This window comes from Tamandua tetradactyla, chromosome 4 (genome assembly GCF_023851605.1).
Source record: "Tamandua tetradactyla isolate mTamTet1 chromosome 4, mTamTet1.pri, whole genome shotgun sequence".
Taxonomy (NCBI): Eukaryota; Metazoa; Chordata; class Mammalia; order Pilosa; family Myrmecophagidae; genus Tamandua; species Tamandua tetradactyla.
The window spans coordinates 167170699-167193732 of NC_135330.1; the positions used below are offsets into that span (position 1 = coordinate 167170699).

The window sequence follows — 23034 nt, forward strand, 5'->3', positions numbered from 1 at the left end:
TGTTTTTCTGTCTTTTATTCATTGTTAAGAATAAATTATTAATTATCTCCATGTCATTGTCCATTGATTATGTTCTCCGGGTATATTATTCTACTGCCATCAGTCAATTTTAACCCTTTATAGCCAACAAGCTTTGGGTGATCACATTTTTGAACTTTTCTTAAAATCCCTTTTCTTCTTACAATTGCAAGTACCAAACAGCTTTTGAATATCAGATTTATTTTGCATCAATGCTCCTGTCTCTTTTAACCTTTCAGAATATGGAGGAGTTCAAGTTGCCCTGGGCTGTGTAAAGTGATTTTAAACAGAAATACTTTGAGTGAACTAAAAAACTCATTAGAAACAAGCACAGAGAAATGATAGTTCATGTTTAGAGAGTAAATCCATGGTAGGAAGAAAAAGAAGCAGAATTTTTCTTAAAGAATGAAGAGAAGCAAAAATCGCTGCATGAATGTATTAGCTGTTTCAGATTTTATGGAAACCCTTTACCTGCTTTCCTTCTCGGAAATGCTTTCTCCAAAGCAGAATGTGGCTGTGGGTGCATTGATCCACCCACATAGTTCTACACCAACTTCTAAAAGAAAGAGAAATGGAGTCCATGAATTTTTGGTATCACAATGTCTATGTGTGTGTTAGGCCATAGCTACCTGTGAACACATTGGATGTCAGTGCTCAGTCAGTGGAGCCCATTGTGGTACATTTACCTTTGAAATTGTCATGCAATGTGTGTATTTATACCCTTATAAATACTTTCTAATGATGCTACAACTTGGCTTTCCTAATAGCCTTGAATATAGCCAGTGTTCACAGCGGAGTCGTATAATGCTTTATAGGCATCTATTTTATGGATGATTTTTAGAAGTTATAAAGATATCATTCAAACTCTAAGTTGACTTCTCCTTATATAACATTTCAGTTTAAGTATTTATAGGATGTGATCAATTTTAAAGAGATTTTAGAAAATTGAGACTAGATTTATGTCATTTACTAACTAATTCCAAACATCTATCAAAACCCACCATTCTGCAGGAAGTTCATAAGTCATGTGCTTTGCTTGTCTCTGACAGAATATACATGGTATTTGAAGTGCTAAGGGGATGCTGTAGGTTCTAGGAGTGAATGTAACCACCTATTATTACCAAGATATGCTCAAGGTGTTCATAAAAAATTTTTCTACTGACTTAGTAAAGGACCCAGTTTAGGTGTATAGCTGCTACTTTTCTTTTTGTATGTTCTATAAAGTGCTGAGTTTAAACCATGTTCGTAAAGGCATCCATTGTATATTGACTAAAGTGCTGAATTTGATTTTTCAGTTGTTCAGACTCCAGCATCAAATTACTGTCTCATTTTCCAGACAATGTAAATCTGGATGAAGTTATCAAATTCACTTAGTTCCAGGAATTCTTTGGGAAATGTGAGTCTGTGCCAGCTGGTAAGATAATTGGTGGTACATTTTTTTAAACAAATAGTACATGTTGTAGAGAACTGTAAGGGGGAAGGATTGGGCGGGCCACAGTGGCTCAACAGGCAAGAATGCTCGCCTGGACTTCCGGAGAAGATGGCGGCTTAGTAAGATGCACGGATCTTAGTTCCTCCTCCAGAACAGCTACTAGGGGAGTAGAAACGATACAGAACAGTTCCCGGAGCCACGACAGAGATCAAAAAGACAGCATACCCCATCCTAGAACGTCTGACTGGCTAAGAGAACCCGCTCCAGTGAGATCGCTGAGGGGCGCGGGCTTTCCCGGGCGGGGCGGCAAGCAGCCGGAGTCCCTCCCTTCCTCCTTCCTGGGCCAGCTGGCAGAATTGGGCAGGCGGTCCCCTCAAGCCGCGGCGGCTGGCGCCCCCACCAAGCGCGGCCCCCCGGACCAACTGGGAGAATTGGATTGGAGATACCCAGGCCGCGAAGAACGGTGATCGGGGGGGTCCCTTCCAAACACGTGACTCCCCGGTCCGGCTGGGAGGTGCACTCTCCCGGGCTGTGGCGGCTGGCGCCCTCCTGCCACGCTTGGCGCCCCGGGCCGACTAGGAAATTCGGACAGGCGCTCTCCCGGGCTGCGGCGGCTGGCGACCCTCCCCTCGTTCGGACCCCTGGGCTGGCTGGCACTCTTCCAAGCCGCTTCGGCTGGTGAACCTCCCCCGGGCGAGAGTTTTCCAAAGTTAAAGGACCCACAGCACCTTTTACTGGTGGAACCCGCAGACAAACATGTGCCACAAGCGCCACCTACTGGGAAGGATAAGAAAAACAGAACCCAGAGATCTCACGGAAAAATCTTTCAAGCTGTTGGGTCCAACACCCAGGGAAATCTGACTAAATGCCCAGACGCCAGCAGAAGATAACGGATCACGCTCAGAAAATTGAAAATATGGCCCAGTCAAAGGAACAAACCAATAGTTCAAATGAGATACAGGAGCTGAGACAACTAATGCTGAATATACGAACAGAAATGGAAAACCTCTTCAAAAACCAAATCAATAAATTGAGGGAGAACATGAAGAAGACATGGGCTGAACAAAAAGAAGAAATAGAAAAACTGAAAAAGCAAATCACAGAACTTATGGAAGTGAAGGATAAAGTAGAAAAGATGGAAAAAACAATGGATACCTACAATGATAGATTTAAAGAGACAGAAGATAGAATTAGTGATTTGGAGGATGGAACATCTGAATTCCAAAAAGAAACAGAAACTATCGGGAAAAGAATGGAAAAATTTGAACAGGGTATCAGGGAACTGAAGGACAATATGAAGCGCACAAATATACGTGTTGTGGGTGTTCCAGAAGGAGGAGGGAAGGAAAAAGGAGGAGAAAACCTAATGGAAGAAATTATCACTGAAAATTTCCCAACTCTTATGAAAGACCTAAAATTACAGATCCAAGAAGTGCAGCGCACCCCAAAGAGATTAGACCCAAATAGGCGTTCTCCAAGACACTTACTAGTTAGAATGTCAGAGGTCAAAGAGAAAGAGAGGATCTTGAAAGCAGCAAGAGAAAAACAATCCATCACATACAAGGGAAACCCAATAAGACTATGTGTAGATTTCGCAGCAGAAACCATGGAAGCTAGAAGACAGTGGGATGATATATTTAAATTACTAAAAGAGAAAAACTGCCAACCAAGACTCCTATATCCAGCAAAATTGTCCTACAAAAATGAGGGAGAAATTAAAACATTCTCAGACAAAAAGTCACTGAGAGAATCTGTGACCAAGAGACCAGCTCTGCAAGAAATACTAAAGGGAGCACTAGAGTCAGATACGAAAAGACAGAAGAGAGAGGTATGGAGAAGAGTGTAGAAAGAAGGAAAGTCAGATATGATATATATAATACAAAAGGCAAGATGTTAGAGGAAAATATTATCCAAACAGTAATAACACTAAATGTTAATGGACTGAATTCCCCAATCAAAAGACATAGACTGGCAGAATGGATTAAAAAACAGGATCCTTCTATATGCTGTCTGCAGGAAACACATCTTAGACCCAAAGATAAACATAAGTTGAAAGTGAAAGGTTGGGAAAAGATATTTCATGCAAATAACAACCAGAAAAGAGCAGGAGTGTCTATACTAATATCCAACAAATTAGACTTCAAATGTAAAACAGTTAAAAGAGACAAAGAAGGACCCTATATACTAATAAAAGGAACAATTAAACTAGAAGACATAACAATCATAAATATTTACGCACCGAACCAGAATGCCTCAAAATACGTGAGGAATACACTGCAAACACTGAAAAGGAAAATAGACACATATACCATAATGGTTGGAAACTTCAATTCACCACTCTCATCAATGGACAGAACATCTAGACAGAGGATCAATAAAGAAATAGAGAATCTGAATATTACTATAAATGAGCTAGACTTAACAGACATTTATAGGACATTACATCCCACAACAGCAGGATACACCTTTTTCTCAAGTGCTCATGGATCATTCTCAAAGATAGACCATATGCTGGGTCACAAAGCAAGTCTTAACAAATTTAAAAAGATTGAAATCATACACAACACTTTCTCGGATCATAAAGGAATGAAGTTGGAAATCAATAATAGGCGGAGTGCCAGAAAATTCACAAATACGTGGAGGCTCAACAACACACTCTTAAACAACAAGTGGGTCAAAGAAGAAATTGCAAGAAAAATTAGTAAATACCTCGAGGCGAATGAAAATGAAAACACAACATATCAAAACTTATGGGATGCAGCAAAGGCAGTGCTAAGAGGGAAATTTATTGCCCTAAATGCCTTTATCAGAAAAGAAGAAAAGGCAAAAGTGCAGGAATTAACTGTCCACTTGGAAGAACTGGAGAAAGAACAGCAAACTAATCCCAAAGCAAGCAAAAGGAAAGAAATAACAAAGATTAGAGCAGAAATAAATGAAATTGAAAACACGAAAACAATAGAGAAAATCAATAAGACCAGAAGTTGGTTCTATGAGAAAATCAACAAGATTGATGGGCCCTTAGCAAGATTGACAAAAAGAAGAAGAGAGAGGATGCAAATAAATAAGATCAGAAATGGAAGAGGAGACATAACTACTGACCTCACAGAAATAAAGGAGGTAATAACAGGATACTATGAACAACTTTACGCTAATAAATACAACAATTTAGAGGAAATGCACGGGTTCCTGGAAAGACATGAACAACCAACTTTGACTCAAGAAGAAATAGATGACCTCAACAAACCAATCACAAGTAAAGAAATTGAATTAGTCATTCAAAAGCTTCCTAAAAAGAAAAGTCCAGGACCAGACGGCTTCACATGTGAATTCTACCAAACATTCCAGAAAAAATTAGTACCAACTCTCCTCAAACTCTTCAAAAAAATCGAAGTGGAGGGAAAACTACCTAATTCATTCTATGAAGCCAACATCACCCTCATACCAAAACCAGGCAAAGATATTACAAAAAAAGAAAGCTACAGACCAATCTCTCTAATGAATATAGATGCAAAAATCCTCAATAAAATTCTAGCAAATCATATCCAACAACACATTAAAAGAATTATACATCATGACCAAGTAGGATTCATCCCAGGTATGCAAGGATGGTTCAACATAAGAAAATCAATTAATGTAATACACCATATCAACAAATCAAAGCAGAAAAATCACATGATCATCTCGATTGATGCAGAGAAGGCATTTGACAAGATTCAACATCCTTTCCTGTTGAAAACACTTCAAAAGATAGGAATACAAGGGAACTTCCTTAAAATGATAGAGGGAATATATGAAAAACCCACAGCTAATATCATCCTCAATGGGGCAAAGTTGAAAACTTTCCCCCTAAGATCAGGAACAAGACAAGGATGTCCACTATCACCACTATTATTCAACATGTGTTGGAGGTTCTAGCCAGAGCAATTAGACAAGAAAAAGAAATACAAGGCATCAAAATTGGAAAGGAAGAAGTAAAACTATCACTGTTTGCAGACGATATGATACTATACGTCGAAAACCCGGAAAAATCCACAACAAAACTACTAGAGCTAATAAATGAGTACAGCAAAGTAGCAGGTTACAAGATCAACATTCAAAAATCTGTAGCATTTCTATACACTAGCAATGAACAAACTGAGGGGGAAATCGAGAAACGAATCCCATTTACAATTGCAACTAAAGAATAAAATACCTAGGAATAAATTTAACTAAAGAGACAAAAAACCTATACAAAGAAAACTACAAAAAACTGTTAAAAGAAATCACAGAAGACCTAAATAGATGGAAGGGCATACCGTGTTCATGGATTGGAAGACTAAATATAGTTAAGTTGTCAATCCTACCTAAATTGATTTATAGATTCAATGCAATACCAATCAAAATCCCAACAACTTATTTTTCAGAAATAGAAAAACCAATAAGCAAATTTATCTGGAAGGGCAGGGTGCCCCGAATTGCTAAAAGTATCTTGGAGAAAAAAAACGAAGCTGGAGGTCTCGCGCTGCCTGACTTTAAGGCATATTATGAAGCCACAGTGGTCAAAACAGCATGGTGTTGGCATAAAGATAGATATATTGACCCATGGAATCAAATAGAGTGCTCAGATATAGACCCTCTCATCTATGGACATTTGATCTTTGATAAGGCAGTCAAGCCAACTCACCTGGGACAGAACAGTCTCTTCAATAAATGGTGCCTAGAGAACTGGATATCCATATGCAAAAGAATGAAAGAAGACCCATATCTCACTCCCTATACAAAAGTTAACTCAAAATGGATCAAAGATCTAAACATTAGGTCTAAGACCGTAAAACAGTTAGTGGAAAATTTTGGGAGATATCTTATGAAGCTTACAATTGGAGGCGGTTTTATGGACCTTAAACCTAAAACAAAAGTACTGAAGAAGGAAATAAATAAATGGGAGCTTCTGAAAATTAAACACTTTTGTGCATCAAAGAACTTCATCAAGAAAGTAGAAAGACAGCCTACACAATGGGAGACAATATTTGGAAATGACATATCAGATAAAGGTCTAGTATCCAGAATTTATAAAGAGATTGTTCAGCTCAACAACAACAAAAAGACAGCCAAACCAGTTACAAAATGGGAAAAAGACTTGAACAGACACCTATCAGAAGAGGAAATACAAATGGCCAAAAGGCACATGAAGAGATGCTCAATGTCCCTGGCCATTAGAGAAATGCAAATCAAAACCACAATGAGATATCATCTCACACCCACCAGAATGGCCATTATCAACAAAACAGAAAATGACAAGTGCTGGAGAGGATGCGGAGAAAGAGGCACACTTATCCACTGTTGGTGGGAATGTCAAATGGTGCAACCACTGTGGAAGGCAGTTTGGCGGTTCCTCAAAAAGCTGAATATAGAATTGCCATACGACCCAGCAATACCATTGCTGCGTATCTACTCAAAGGACTTAAGGGCAAAGACACAAACGAACATTTGCACACCAATGTTTATAGCAGCGTTATTTACAATAGCAAAGAGATCGAAACAGCCAAAATGTCCATCAACAGACGAGTGGCTAAACAAACTGTGGTATATACATACGATGGAATATTATGCAGCTTTAAGACAGGATAAACTTATGAAGCATGTAATAACATGGATGGACCTAGAGAACATTATGCTGAGTGAGTGTAGCCAAAATCTAAAGGACAAATACTGTATGGTCCCACTGATGTGAACCGACATTCGAGAATAAACTTGGAATATGTCATTGGTAACAGAGTCCAGCAGGAGTTAGAACCAGGGTAAGATAATGGGTAATTGGAGCTGAAGGGATACAGACTGTGCAACAGGACTAGATACAAAAACTCAAAAATGGACAGCACAATAATACCTAATTGTAAAGTAATCATGTTAAAATACGGAATGAAGCTGCATCTGAGCTATAGTTTTTTTTTTTACTATTATTATTACCTTTATTTTTTTCCTCTATATTAACATTCTATATCTTTTTCTGTTGTGTTGCTAGTTCTTCTAAACCGATGCAAATGTACTAAGAAACGATGATCAGGCATCTATGTGGTGATGTTAAGAATTACTGATTGCATATGTAGAATGGTATGATTTCTAAATGTTGGGTTAATTTCTTTTTTTCCGTTAAATAATAAAAAAAAAAGAAGGAAGAGTTGCAACAGAGAAGTTAGGATTTGACAAATGAGTACATGACTGCTGAATCATTTTACTGATACTTCTTTTTAGTCTCCATCGTCTTAGAGCAGCTAGAAAGAAAAACCTAAAATTGTGGAACTATGAAATCTGTCCTATAACTACTTGTTAAAATACACTTAATTTTTTTTTGCTTTTTTTTGTATATATACTATATTTCACAATTAAAAAAATTATAAAAATAAAAGCTAACCCATGGTACTCAGTGAAAAAAAAAAAAAGAATGCTTGCCTGCCATGCCAGAGGACCCGGGTTCGATTCCTGGTGCCTGCCCATGTTAAAAAAAAAAAAAAAGGAGGGAAGGATTATGAAACTGGAATGTGGTCTTCCCTTTAAAAAAAAATCTTATGATAAAGGGCTTCTTTCATAACTTTTCATCCTCCAGCCTAATTTTTATATTATCTAATTAATGTCTACTGATTTTTACCAGAATGAGAGGAAAGCCTAGAATAAGTGGCTGGTGTATTAGTTTATGAGAGCTCTTTGGAGGCTGGTTTAGCAGCTTGAACTGAGGCCTAGGGGCTGGTGTGGAACAGCCCATTGCCCTTTATGCATTAGCATGACTGGGTGAATTCTAAGTGTATGAGCTATGTCAAAAGCAGGCTGGTTGCCGTGCCAGAGCTGAGTTAAATACAATCAGTGGCTAGCAATCCATGCAGATATTAAGTACATTCTACTGGGTAAGTGTGCAAAAGTGTGTTGAGGGGAATTATTTGGCAGGAGAAATTGTATGTGTGTGTGTTACCTGCCAGTCACGTTACTCCTGCCACTAGTCATTAGCACAAATGAAATGAGTCTACCAGTGACTCTTGGTCTAGATCTGACATTCAAGGTATAGAGCCTGGAGAGCCAGGATCATCCAGGGAGAATATCCCAGATCTTTAGAGAGCTCTGTGTATCTTCTGGATTTCAGTGGTGGGGAACATAGGAGCAGAGAGTAGCATCTAAAAAATTATGATTTGACACCAAAGCATCCTTACCTGCTCCTCAGATCATGCTGGGGCAGACTGACAGACATGTCCATCATTGAGTTCATCAGGCTTTGACTCTTATTGCCAATTACTCTCACGGGTTACTGATTGGTTCTGAAAATGCTTTGCTCTTGTCAGAGGAAAGGTGAAAGTATAAAACCAGTACCTGTAGATAGGGATATCTTGAAACATTTTTCTTTTAGTGTTTGATCCATGTAATGGAATTTGGTTCATTTTACTAGTAGGCCATTAGGAATCCACAGGATAGTGAAGAGAAATAGAGACACATGATTCTTAAGTCTTTGAGGGGTAGAAATTGCATTCTTATATATCTTATTACCTTTCCCTTAATTGTCAGTTTGTAGAACATGTATGTATAATATTAATTATATCAGCAGCATTGACTGAATGCCACAGAGTTGCTAGGCAATAGGTAAATAAGTAATCCAAAATTTAATTGAGGAGAAGACTCATAGAAGGAGTAACTTTTATTCATTTGTTCATTCATTAGTTTCAACAAAATTAATTGGACTGTAGGCATTGTGCATAAAAAGATTAATCAAATGTGGCCTTTGTCCTTGATATGCATAGTCTCAATGAGAATCTGTAGTTTTGCTTCCTACCTGGATTATAATAGTCAAAGTGCTATAGGAATCTAAAGAAGAAAGCAAATTCTGTCGTGTTTGTAGAGAAAGACCAAGGAAAGGAATAGGGACTTGAACTGTCACAAAAACAGGGCCCAGGTTTGGGGTGGGAGAGATGGCAGAGAAGTGTGGGGAAAAGTGTGAGCAGAGGCATAGTAAGCTGGAGCTCAGAGGGTCATGGAGGCGTGCGATGGAAAGTGACATGGGAAAGATAAGTCCAAAGCCAGCTGTGAAGGATCTGAAGACTTGGAAACCCAGAGGTTTCCTCTAGTCAGGAGCCTTCATTTGTTTTCCCTTCTGCCCATCTCAGAGGCTGTAACTCATTCTTTTTTCGAAAAATTTTAAAAATATAACAACAAACACAAACAGTCTTAATGTATGATCATTCTGTTCTACATATATATAATCAGCAATTCACAATATCATCACACAGTGTAACTCACTCTTGGTCCTGTTCACAGCAAAGAGCTCCAGGGAAAGTACTGCTGGATGCCGTTTGCAACCACCTCAACCTCGTGGAAGGTGACTATTTTGGCCTCGAGTTTCCGGACCACAAGAAGATTACGGTAGGAAATATCAAATTATTGTTGCAGTTTTATTTCCTGTTCATTCTGGAGAAGGGAATAATTGGTACCTTTCCTTGGATGTTTGGAAATGTAGTGGTGGGAGGCAGGGGATGACAACAGGAAAACCTTGTTAATATTGTTTTATAGTGAAAATAATACATACATATGATTAGCAAGTTCAAAGTGTTGTACACTGAGGACTGTCTCCCTTCCACCTAGCCACCTCCACCCCTCTCCCTCCAGGAATCACTGTTACCAGACTCTCGTGTATCGTTCCATAATAGTCTGTGTGTATGTATACACAAACACATCTTTTAAAAATGCGCCAATGTGAGGAAGCAACGTGCAGCGTCCTATCATTTCCCCATTCCACCTGTAAGATACTGTGGAGATTTTTCTTTTCAGCACACAGCATCTACTTCCTTGTTTTTCACGGCTGCATGCTATTCTACCAAATGGATATGTTGTAATGTATGGCCTTTATTGTGAATGACGGGATACTTGGGTTGTTGCCAATTTTTTTCTATTACAAGCAATGCTACAGTTCATACACTAGTAAATGTGTAGGTGCACACATGGCCAAGTGTTTCAATACTTGAAATTCAAAGGCATGAAATTGCCCTGTCAATGGGCCCAACCATTTTAAGAGTTTGCTTGCGATTTCTAATGGTTCTATCACCTATATGAGCCTGGAGTCCAGGAGTAGTATACTGGTATGTTTGCTGTTTGGGGCTGGGGACACTTTCTTAAGGCTGTTTCAGAGTCTACCTTTTATTAGTCTGTAAGCTCATTGACTGTATTTCTAGTCTTTCATTCAGCACATACTGAGTACCTAGTGCTGTTCCTAGTCACAGTGCTGTGGATCCCATAAAGAGTAAAATGCAGGCCTTATATCATCAAGGAGTTTACAAGCCAGTGGAGAGTCAAATTTGAGTCAATAGATAGTATAGGGTGTAATAGGGTGGGGAGTAGTGGGTTGTGAGGACAGCAAACAGGGTTTGTAGGTTCAGGAAATCCTTCCCAGATATCGCTAAACCAAGTCCCTCAAGACCAGTAGGTGTTAAAAGAATATTCCAGAGAAAGCGAGATCACACCACGTACAAAAACCAGAAATTCGGATGGATGATACAGGGCCTGCAAATAAGGCTCTAATGGCGAGGGAACGAGGGCCCTGGTGAAGGAAGTGAGAGAGAGAAGGTTGGAAGGTCAGCAGGGAGCAGATCTCAATGGTCTTTCTCTATCATTGCTGCCCAGTAGAAATACAGTGTGAGCCATACATATATAACTTAAAATTTTCTAGCAGTCATTTTTTTGTTGTTAGAAAAGAAACAGATTTAATTTAAAACTATATTTTCTTTTACCCAGTATATCCCAACCATTATCATTTCAACATGTAATCAGTATGAAAGTTAGTAATAAGCTGTTTTAATTTTTTTTTCTCTACTTTGAGTCTTTAGATCTGTTGTGTGTTTTACCCTGGTGACACGTCTCATTTCAGACTAGCCCTATTTTGAGTGCTCGATAGTCATATGTGGCTAGTGGTTGTTATGTGGGCAGCACAGATCTGTATCAGGCTATTGTGTGGGCATTACAGATCTATACCAAGCTAATGTATTTGGAAAGCTATTAAATTATTTTCAAGGGAGTGTGACATGATCCAATTGATGGTTTAGAAAGGCAACTCCAGCTGGATTGGAATATAACAGGTCTGCAGTCAGGAAAGCTGTTGTCAGGAAAGCTGTTAGGAGCTGGCAATGCTTTCAGCAGATGATGCTGGCCTGAACTAAGGTAGTGCCAGGGGTTAGAGGGAGGTGGAATTCAAGAAATTTAGGGGGGAAAACATGATTGGGTAGATGAGGGCGTGAAGGAGAGTCGATTCCTAGTGTCTCTGTTCCGGCTTAGCCATCTGGGTGGCTGGTGGTCCTGTCATTTGAGATGGAAAACGTAGGGGAAGACCATGTCTGGGTGAACTTACTGAGGACAGTGACTTCAGTCCAAGACATGTGGAGTTGGCAATGTCAACAGGCATTCCAGTGGAGGCATCCAGCTGGCAGTACCAGAATTTCCTGGAATACAGGGAAGAGATCTGAGCTGAAGTTTGATTCAAGAATCATGCAACTACTGAAGACATTGATTGAACCTATGAAACTGGATAACAGTGTGGAGTATAAACAAGGCCAAGGATGGAGTATTAGTACTTAAGGGATGAATGGAGAAGAAAGGACTCCGAGGAGGGGTGAGGGGGGCAAAAAAAAAAACAAAAAAAGAGAAAAAAGTCCCAGGGCAAGGGAAGAGAGCATTTCAAGGAAGGAGTGGCCAGGGGAGAGCTGTACCTCTTTCCTCTGTCTGGTGTTGTGGGAACATTTAGAAATGAGTGCATATCTTGCTTTCTTGACTTTTTTCCACTTCCCTTTTTAACACTGTCCATTAACTGGTAAGCCTCCCTGACTCCCTGGTCTTCATCTGATGTGGTATACGGCTACATACCTGCCAAATTTCATTCATTCATTTATTCCTCTAACAATGATCTTACATCTGCAGTATATCAAACTGCATGCTTTATACTATAGAAGACTCATAATAAAAAGTGACAGCAAGAAATAGCCATGGCCCCCATTCATTAGGAGTGCACAGCTTAGGAAGAGAGAAAAGGAAGCAATTACAATACAGTGTAGAAAGTTTTATGAAACATTGTTTCACAAACTTAATTTATGTTAAGATGACAGTTCACAACACACGAAGATGTGTTCTCATTATTGTTTTAAGGATTCTGTTAAGTAGTGATATTTTTCACTTTGCAGTTGAGACTACTAAGGTTCTGAAACTTGTTCAAAATCTGTATCAACCAACTAGTTGATGACAGAGCTACTATTACAACCGTCTTCTTCTGACTCCAAGTTCATTGCCTTTTCTGTTACCCATTGGAGCTGCTCTTTAAAAGGATTTATAAACTTAGTGATTCTTCCCAGGAACTGGGTGTAGGTGGTGCTGGCATCTTTTGAGATTTTGCAGGCTTGACTTTTTTATGATCTCACTCTTTTCTTACAACATGATCTAGGAATGCACTTGGCTACAAAATACAGAAAACCCCACTGTGTAAGTGTTGACCATGTGCTGGTAGTGTTATAGCCAGGAATGCGACAGCAAACATGACTAAGTCCTTCTTCTCATACTGCTTAAACTCGAGAGCAGGGGTCAGCAAACTTTTTCTGAAAAGGGCAGAGAGTAAATATTTTAAGCCTAGGGGGCTGTGCAGTTTCTTATTTATTTTTATTTTTTAATATTTTTATTGACAGATCTTCACACACATACGGTCCATGCATGGTGCACAATCAGCGGCTCACAATATCACATAGTTGTGTATTCATAATCATGATCATTCTTAGAACATTTACCATGCAGTTCCTGATAAAACCATGCTGCTCTGTCATTGTAGCACATAAGCAGCCATAGGTGTATGTAAATGAACAGGCATGCCTGTGTTCCAAAAAAACTGTATTTACAAAAATAGGAGGTTGGCCTTTAGGCCATCATTCGCTGGCCCCTACTGTGTTAGAGTAATATCTGAGTCGGGCACTGTATTAGGTTTATGCACACCATTTCAGTAATTCATACAAAGGCCTATTACACACCCTTTTTCCAAAGAGCAAACTACAGCTTAAAGAGTTCGAGTGGTTTTCTCAGTTCAGCTCTAAGTACAAGCCAGTGCACCCAGTCACCATTCTGTGCTGTCCGTATGTCTGTATTTTAGTCTGTAATAAAATGCAAATTGGAGGACTAATTTGACATAATCTAAAAAATAAGTTGTTTTGGCCAAATTGTCCTTTTGGTGTTTGAATGGGGTAGAGTATGACTGGTGGGGTTATGGAGGGCTCCTGGGGTCCTAGTCCAGTTCTGTCTCTTGATCTGGGTGCTGGTTACACAGGTGCATTTAGCTTGTAAAAACTCAGGGAATTGTCCACTTTTGTTGTACACTTAGACTATGTGTATTCTCCTCCCATAAAAGTTTACTCAAAATATGCAATGACATAAAAGTGCATAGTAGCCATAATAATGACCCAAGAAGGATGGGCCAATGGAATGTGCTTTGGAAGGGCCAAGGGCAGTTTTGATTGGATGAACTAAGGAAGACTTACCCACCAGTTGGACTAATAAGTGCTAGCTGGATTTTCATCTCTTTCCCCAAATAAGGATGCTTTAAAATTTAAGACATGCTCTATCTCCTTCCTGAGTTCTGTAGTAAATGCTGTCCTTCTGACCAGGTGGTATGTGGCAGCAGTCAGGTGAAACCTCCACAGTCAGACTACTGGCTCCCAAATTTCAGCTTTGCTGCTGATGAGCGGGGTGCTTAGCCTGACTCAGCTTCCATTTGCTTGTAGGTACAATGGGGTAATAGCACCCACTTTATGGGCTTTTGAAAAGATTGAATGCAGGTAGTCCAGTGGCTAGGACCTATTAAAGTTTTCAGAAAGTGGTAGCTATAGAGTTCGTCATCATCATCTTTTAATTTTTTATTATTATTATTTTGCTACAATTATTGTTATAATGCCCTCTGCCTGGCTTTGTCTGGGAAGCAGCTTACACATCTGCTAAACTGAGAGAGGTTGGTCACAAAGTGCCAGGCGTGAGGATGTCGTGGCTGTTTTTGCCCAGTTATCTTTTTGTGCCAAGTGGTGAAGCCAGTGGACCCCACAGCACTTGGCACGGCCGGTTGTGGATGGATCCCTTTCCTTGGAGGTGAGTTGTTGAATTCAGGCGAGTTTGCATTCCAGCTCAGCCTTCTGCTTCTCATCTCAATAGTTCTGTCATAGGAATAACGCATGTCAGGGCGTTACTTATAGTAATGGTTTCTCCAAGTTTAAGGGGAAAATGGTTATTCTCCACGGTCTAAGATATGTTTCTCAGAGAGGTTAGAAATAAGCTCGTGCTAATTATTAGATAATCAGTTATACTCTACCCTCAATTAGCATCGCCCTGTGGCTTATCACCAGATTGTGCTTGGGTCCAGGCAGGATCTGGGGAGCTGTGCCCCCACGATTGCCCTACAGGAGCTTTTAATCAGCTTTTTTCCTCATAGATTGGAATTTCCGTGGCAGAATCGGTATTGATCTGAGGAATCAAAACCTTGTACTTAAAATGCCAGCTAATTGGTACTTAGATTCTGAAGGCTGATAAAAGGCCAGGAAGCCATTAGTTTGGCATAGAGCGAGGGGGAGGTGGGGCTCTGCCCTAGGCCACATGCTCTGCTATGATCTTAAATGTATTTCCTGTGTTCTTCATATGAAGGGTAGGTTAGTGTTTTTTAGTGAAGATCCAAAAAGCAAATATTTTAAACTTTATAGGCCAGTCTCTATGGCAAGAGCTCAACTCTGCTGTTGTAGCATTAAAAACAGCCACAGATAATGTATAAATGAATAAGTGTGGCCGTGTTTCAATAAAATTTTATTTATACACTGACATTTGAATTTCATATACTGTTCATGTGTCATGAAATATTTTTATTTTTTTCCAACCATTTAAACATGTAAAAGCTTGCGGATGCTACAAAAACAGGCAGTGTTTTTGTGTCTGCTTTATACTAGTCCTCCAACATAGGTTTTCATCATCTTCATTTTACAGTGAGCAAATTCAGAGAAGTAACTGGCCCAAAACTTGACAGTAAACTATATAACCAGCTGTAGAACCAGGATTCCCACCGCACTCGGCTGCCTCCCCTCAGATCTCATCATCTCAAAGATCTGCATAGGCTTTCCTGGCAGAGATTCATGGGTAAGATTTATCACATTGGTCTCTCGAGGAAAGTGAGGAAAGCTCTGGATTGTGGCCTATAAATCTGTTTAAACATTTGCTTTGTCATTTAGCAGCTGGGAAGATTCTTAACTTCTTTGATTTCATACTTTATCTGAAAAATTGGAGTAATAAATGATTTTTACAAGGTTTTCATCATGATTAAATAAAATACTTTACGATAATGAACCACCTAGTAAGCCCTCAGATATCCTAATGGGAGGGAAGTAACAGGGCATCTGACAGTCTTGAGAAGAGAACCCCCAAGTAGCCATTATGTGTCCACCAGAAATCACAGTGGGACAGTGGGAAAACGGAAGCTATATCTGGTAAGGACTAGGGACTGGACAGGGGCTGAAACAGTCTAGCTCTAACTGGCCCTCCAGGAAAGAACACCCCTCAGGAGAAACTACTAGAAATGGATTTGTAAGTGAACAGGGTAAGGACTTTAAAGAGGAATGCAAGAGAAGGGATAGGAAATAGAGCCAGGAAATCTCAGAGAACAAGCCCCCATATGTTTGCCCCCGTAGGTTTTAACATTACACAAAACAATGGGAGAGAGAATTCTGTGAGGTTCGGAAACTGAAACATGCTTTCTTTTAAATAAATTGCATGGAAAACAAAGGGATGGAGGAGGAAGCTATAGATTAAAAGGTACTTAGAAGACAGTTTGTGGTTTTTATTTTTAAAGGGAAGACTAAATCATGGGCTCTAAAGAAGTACAATCTGATGAAAGCTCAACAAAGAAATGTAAGAAGTGATTGTTATAAAAATCTGGAGCATGGGGGCAGCTCCCACTCCTCTAAGGCCCGCGGCCTGGATGTCCTTCCCCCAGTGTGCCCTGTGGTGGGCAGAGCACCCGGCAGCCATCTGCTCTACTTTCATGCCTACATTGAGCCCTCCCTGGGATTCTGGGCACATTCCTGCCCTCGCCGCTGCCGCCGCCACTGCCTTGGGTGGCTCCAAACACCAAACTCGTCCTTGTTTGGGCCCCCGACTGTAAGACCACAAGGCCCTACACTGATGACACGTCGGTGCTGAACTAACCCGGCCTTAGGACAAGAAAGAAGTAAAAGAAGATCTTAGACAAGTGTTATGAGAAAGGAAATTCAGAAACTGGTTGCTGGTTATGGACCCAATGCTCGTCTCTTCCACCAAGCTTTCAAAATTATATTATGTAGTCTCATTCCCTGGATGTGGACATTCACATTGTTTTCAATGATATTTGCTTCAGTGCAGCTCATGTGGATGATTTATTTCCATTTTTCTTGAGACATGCAAGCCAGATAGTCCCCATATTGGAATGTCAGGATGATCTATGTAAAATCAGTGACTTATGATTACCTCCTAACTGGTACCCAGAAGCCAGAGCCATACAGCAGAAGATATTCCATTCAGGACCCACAAACAGTGGAAAGACCTACCATTCAATCCAGGAATACTTGGCAGCAGAATCTGAAGTATATTGTGGTCCTTTAAAATTACTGGCACATGAGATCTTTGAAAAGAGTAATACTGCTATCAGTTTATTACCAAATATTTTATCTTTTTTCTTGTGATTTTCTTTTTTGGAGTGGAATGAAGGTGGGAGTGGGGAAAAGTCATATGTCATAATTTACTTTTAATGAAAATTGCCATAAATCATTGAACCTAAGAAGCCATCAGTTGTAAGATGCACCGTTATTTTATATGCAACTAAGAAAGAGAAAGATGCTGCCAGTTGAACTCTGACATGCCTTTAATTCTTAAAATGCGTCCTGATTTCAGACTATTTTTAAAATGTGAAAAATGGGTACATTAGAATGAATGAAATATAATATTATGGGATATTTCACATATACAGAGAAGTACAGAGAGTGACATGAACAACCTTGTATCTACTACCCAACTCCATGAGATCCTAATATTTTACCACACTTACTTCATTTACTTTTTAATAAATAAAATGTTGATGCAGTTAAAACTCCCTCTTCCTTTGCCTCCTCATATTTAACCATTTCTTTGTTGTGATGTTTATTTTTTTAGATCAGACCTCTGATGCTATCCACTAGAGCTAATGGTAAAGACTAAACCCACCTTTTCAAAAATTAGAAGGACTGAATGGTTAGTTGGCTGAGGCATCATTTCACTAAATTGACTATAGTTCGGTTCATTGTTTTAATGTGAATTAGATTAATCAGTTTTTTATTAATTTGTGCTTGTACACTCTCTTCTATTTTTTGAAAACATGTCCACACAGAGATAACACCAAAGGATGAACCTGGCCCTGGCACTGTGGAATCAACAATTCCATCCTGACCAAAAGGGGGAAAAGATGTGGAACAGATAAGGTGTCAGTGGCTGAGAGAGTTCAAATAGAGCCGTGAGGTTGCTCTTACATAAGCTTCAGTTAGACATTGATTCCTTCCATAACTTGTCAAACCCCAACCAAAACCAGTTCTGTCAATCCTAAAGAACACTTAAGGCATTATATAAGATTCTACAAAGGTTCCATGCACTAGGGTAACTTTCCAGAAATCTACAACCTCTGGTTGGGTCCCTGGACCAGGTGAGTCCTGAAACCTGGAGGGCCCAGCCTCTCCAGAACATCAGATAGTTCCATCCCCCTATCCCATATTATCAACAGCCCCTTCCAACATGAAAAAGTTAGAATGGGCATAGCCCAAGTATCCCTAAAGAGTGGGAGAAAGATCAAAGTTGATGGTGGAGTTATACAGAGAAGGTAGGGTTTAACAAACGAGTATGAGTGCTGAATTATCATATTGTTATTTTTTTTAGTCTCTACTATCTTAGAGCAGCTAGACATAAAAACTTAAAATTGTGGAATTGTAATTCATACCAAACGCTGAAATCTGGTACTACAACTAATTGTTGTAATGTACTTTGAAATTTATTGCTTTTGGGCATATATGTCATTTTTCACAAAAAAGAAGAAAAATCGTTTATGATTTTAAAAAAAGACAAAAAGATTTCAAATTATAGTAATTCACATGCAAAATGTCCCTTAATCCATAAATACTTGAGAATGTATTCCTAAGAACACGGAGTTTCTTTTACATAACCATGATAGTTATCAAAACTGTAAATTATTTGATAGCTACACCATAATCCAGAGTCCATATTCAAAATTTTGCCAGTTGTCCAATAAAGTTTCTTTTATCCCACCCTGAAAAAAGAAAAGAAAATCTGGAGAGTGTTTGCTGTTAGAAGGAGGGAAGAGATTGCTTGGATTTGGGGTGGGGCGGCTGGCAGACTTCTGTTTCTTGACCTAGGTGATGGTTACAAGGGTTTTTGCCATTTAAGAATTTACTAAGCTATACATTTTGTGTATATAATTTTTTTAATATATTTTTTTAAAAATTTATTTTATTTTATTTTATTTTTTTAGGTACCAGAAAACACAAAGCAAATGCAAACATTCCTATTTTGATCATTCCATTCTACATATATAATCAGTAATTTATAATATCGTGTATATAATTTTAAAGATCTGTGTTTTTTTTAATAAAATGTTTAAAAAGGGGAAAAATGTAAAAGAGAAGCAAACTGTAATATGAAGGAGTAGAATCCAATCAAGTAACCAGAATCCCTAAGTGAGTCCTTTGAAATGAATTTTTCAAAGCTACTGTAGATTAAACAAATAATTTTTTAAAAGTCAAAACTGAGTACTTTAATTTTGCAAGTACCAAGTCTGAAGTTTATTGCTGAGCCCTTCATAAAAAGTAAAATTCTCCAATGGTTAAAGTTTTCCTACAGGCACAGGCTCCCCAAAACCCCAGACTTGCATTGTAATGTTAAGTCTTGGTTTTATTCCAAAAGTTCTCTTCACATGTATCTGGAATATAAACATTATTTAATGAATTCAATACACTAATCCATGGGGAGACCCTGAACTACCTTTGATTTTTCACTATGATTTACAGATCTTCTTAGTTTCTTTTAAATGAAAATTTCCTTTTAAATTAAAAAAAAAAATCCTACTAATTTTCAAATTTTATTCACACATTCCTTCCCAACAGGCCAGTGTCATTTAAAAAAAAGTCAGTGGCGGGTGGAACTGAACTAGATTAGTAGAGGCTTTAATGGACATAACCAGATATGAAGTATGATGTTTGTTATGGCAGGTTAATAATAAGGATAAGTTTTAGTCAGCTGGAGAAATTTGAATATGGTCTGAGTGTTTGACAAGGGGAAATTTTTTAAAATGGAAGGTAGGGAAAAATGTTGGAAACAAAACAGTATAATTTTTTCTTGGTTAAAAAATTTGTATTAACTATTTTTATTGTAAAATATAACTTACATACAAAGCAACAAAAGAAAAATTAATAAATTTCAGAGTACACTTTAACAAGTAGTTATAGAACAGATTTTAGAATTTGTTATGTTTACCATCCCACTATTTCAAATTTTTCCTAATAGCTGCTCCAAAATACTGGAGGCTAGAAGGAATATTAATATAGTGATTCAGCAGTCATAATCACTTGTTAAATCTTGTTTTCTCTGTTATAAATCCTCCTTCTCCTTTGATCCTTCTCCCAGTCTATAGGGATCTTTAGGCAATGCCCGTTCTGACTTTTGCATGTTTAGACGGGGTGTGAATGTTAAAGAATAGAGGGATGTAATTAGTTGATAATCTTGGAAAGACTGGTCCCTCTAAGTTTCAAGATTTATCTGACCTAGGAAACCTCTGGGAGTTATAGGTTCCAGGAAAGCAAACTTAGCACATGAAACTTGTATAGACTCTCATTTCAAGCCCTAGGTATTCTTAAGACTTGACAGGAGTGATGTTGGTTGGGGTTTAGCAATCCCAATTGCAATTAGCGTTATCTAACTGAAGTTTGCATAAGAGTAGCCTCCAAAATAGCCTCTTGACTCTTTTTGATCTCTCTTGGCCACTGATGCCTTAAAATAATGTGTTTTTTCTTTGTTTTTCACATGGGCAGGCACCGAGAATCGAGCCCCTGTCCTTTGGCATGGCAGGCGAAAACTCTGCCACTGAGCCACCGTGTCCCACCCAAAGTGTGTGTTTTTATACCCACTCACATCATGCATAGAAAAAGAACTGAAAGGTTGTACGCTAAGGCAGTTTATGTATAGTCTCTGAATGAGCAGCATCAATATTACATGAAAACTTGCTAGAAATGTAAATTATATGGCCCCACCCCAGATTCACTGACTGATTAGATACTGGGAGTGGGGGGAGTGTGTTTTAACAAGCCGTTTAGTTGGTTATTATACATGTTTACCTTTGAGAACCACTTCAATATGGTGTTTATGGACATATCTTCGTGGTGATGTAAATTTTCCTATTTTTTGCACGCTTAATTTTCTGTACTGCACATGTATAATTTTGCACTAATAAAATGTTATTTTAAAAATAATAGATTTTTTAAATGGCATCCCATAAGTTTTGGTTTCATTTTCTTTCATTCAGCTTAAGATATTAATTTCCCTTCTGATTTCTTCTTTGAACCCTGTCTTATTTAGAAGTATGTTACTTCCAAATATGTGAGGATTTTCTATAGATATCTCTGTTAATGATTTTTAAATTTAATTCTGTTGTCATCAGAGATTGTAGTTTGTATGGCATGAAAACTTTTTAATAATTTAATAATAATCTTTTTTTAATGACCCAGAGGATGGTCTACTTTGGTAAATATTTCATCTGCACTTGGAAAAAAACAGTACCCGTGTTGAATGGAGTGTTCTATATATCTATTAGGTCACATTTGTTAGTAGTGTAGTTGAAATTTTCTCTATTACTGAATTTCTACATTTTTGTCCTATTATTTATTGAGAAAAGGTAATTGATATCTCAGTTTTAATTACACATTTATCTGTTTCTCCTTGGAATTCAATTTTTCCTTCATAGATTTCAAAGTTTTGTGTTAGGTGTAAGAATATTTAGGATTGTTACATCATATTGATTGATTCCTTTATCACAAAAGAAATTATCTTCCTCTCTGATTATATATATTCTTTATTCTGATGTCTGACTTGATACTAATATACCCACTTCACTTTTTTTTTAATGTTAATGAGGTATATCTTTTTCCTTCTTTTTATTTTTGACTTATTTGTCTTTGTATTTGAAATGTGTTTTTTTAGGCAACATGCAGTTGGGCTTGCTTTTTTTAAATCCCATCCAATAATCTCTGCCTTTAAATTGGGGTGTTTAGACAATTTATATTTGATATGTTTATTGAAATATAGTTTAAGTGTCATCTTTCTCTTTGTTTTCTATTTGTCCTCTCCATTATTTGTTCTGCCTTCCTTTTGATTAAATGAGTACTTTTGATTACTTTCTTTTATCTCCTTTGATTTGTAATTTTAGCCGTTGCTTCAGGGTTTAGTGTATATCTCTGTATTCGCTAGGATTCTCTAGAGAAACAGAATCAGCAGGAGGTACTATCTCCCTAGCTAATTTATATCCGTAAATATAAAACTTATAAAGGTGTCTAATGTGACTGTGGGGAAGTAGAGTTCAAGGTCTGTAAGGCAGGCCATGAGCTGCCTTCCAGTGAAGGTCCTCAGTGAACTCTCAGGAGAGGCTGGCTGAGCAAGCATGGAGATGTTTGAAGAGTCCAAGAACTGTAGGGCAGGCTATGAGCTGGCAGCTCCAATGAATGTCCTCAATGAACTCTCAGGAGAAGCTGGCTGGCTAAAGCAGGAAGAGAGATTGTCTCTTCTGAATCCTCCTTAAAAGCCTTCTAATGATTAGATTAAGTGTCACTGGATGGAGAAAGACATTCCCCTTAGCAGATTGCAGATACAATCAATTGTGGATGCCACCAATGTGGTCATGATTTAAATCCATGAAATGTCCTCATAGCAACAGACAGGCCAGCACTTGCCCGAACAGACAATAAGGCACCACCACCTGGCTAAATTGACACATGAACCTGACCATGATAACATCTTTAACTTTACAGCCTGCCTTGAAGTGATATTAAACCACCTCATGCATAGTATGAGAAACTTAGAATAATTACTTCCATTTCTCCCCTCCTGATCTTTTTACTATTATTATACGTTTTACTTTTATATAGGTTATAAATCCTATACTACATTATTGTTATTTTTGTTTACCAGTCAATTATCTTTTATAGAGATTAAAATTTTTAAAGCTGTATATATTTACCCATGCAGCTATTATTTCTGGTGTTTCTCACTCCTTTTTAGTAGACTCAGATTAAATTTTAAATTTTCTTAAATTTTCTTGTTATGCTTGTCTCCTGGGAGGAGAGAGAGATGGATTCTCTTAGCTTTTGTATGTGTGAAAGAGTCTTGATCTTGCCTTTTTTTGTTGTTGTTGTTGTTGTTTGTTTTTTCTTAGCATATTATCATTCCATTCTACATATATAATCAATAATTCACAATATCATCACATAGTAGCATATTCATCATCATGATCATTT

General features: G+C 38.2%; 1 protein-coding gene across 9 annotated transcripts in view; it reads left to right on the plus strand.

Annotated features, from left to right (window-relative positions):
- The window catches only part of FARP1 (FERM, ARH/RhoGEF and pleckstrin domain protein 1), a 356780-nt gene that overhangs the window by 228751 nt on the left and 104995 nt on the right, over positions 1 to 23034 (plus strand). For 8 of the 9 annotated variants that reach the window (XM_077158563.1, XM_077158564.1, XM_077158560.1 and 5 more), the window contains one exon: positions 9725 to 9829. In XM_077158563.1, coding sequence (XP_077014678.1) covers positions 9725 to 9829 — 105 coding nt within the window. Of the gene's footprint in view, positions 1 to 1354; positions 1433 to 9724; positions 9830 to 23034 lie in introns of those variants that run through there. The other variant, XM_077158567.1, reaches the window with a different exon arrangement.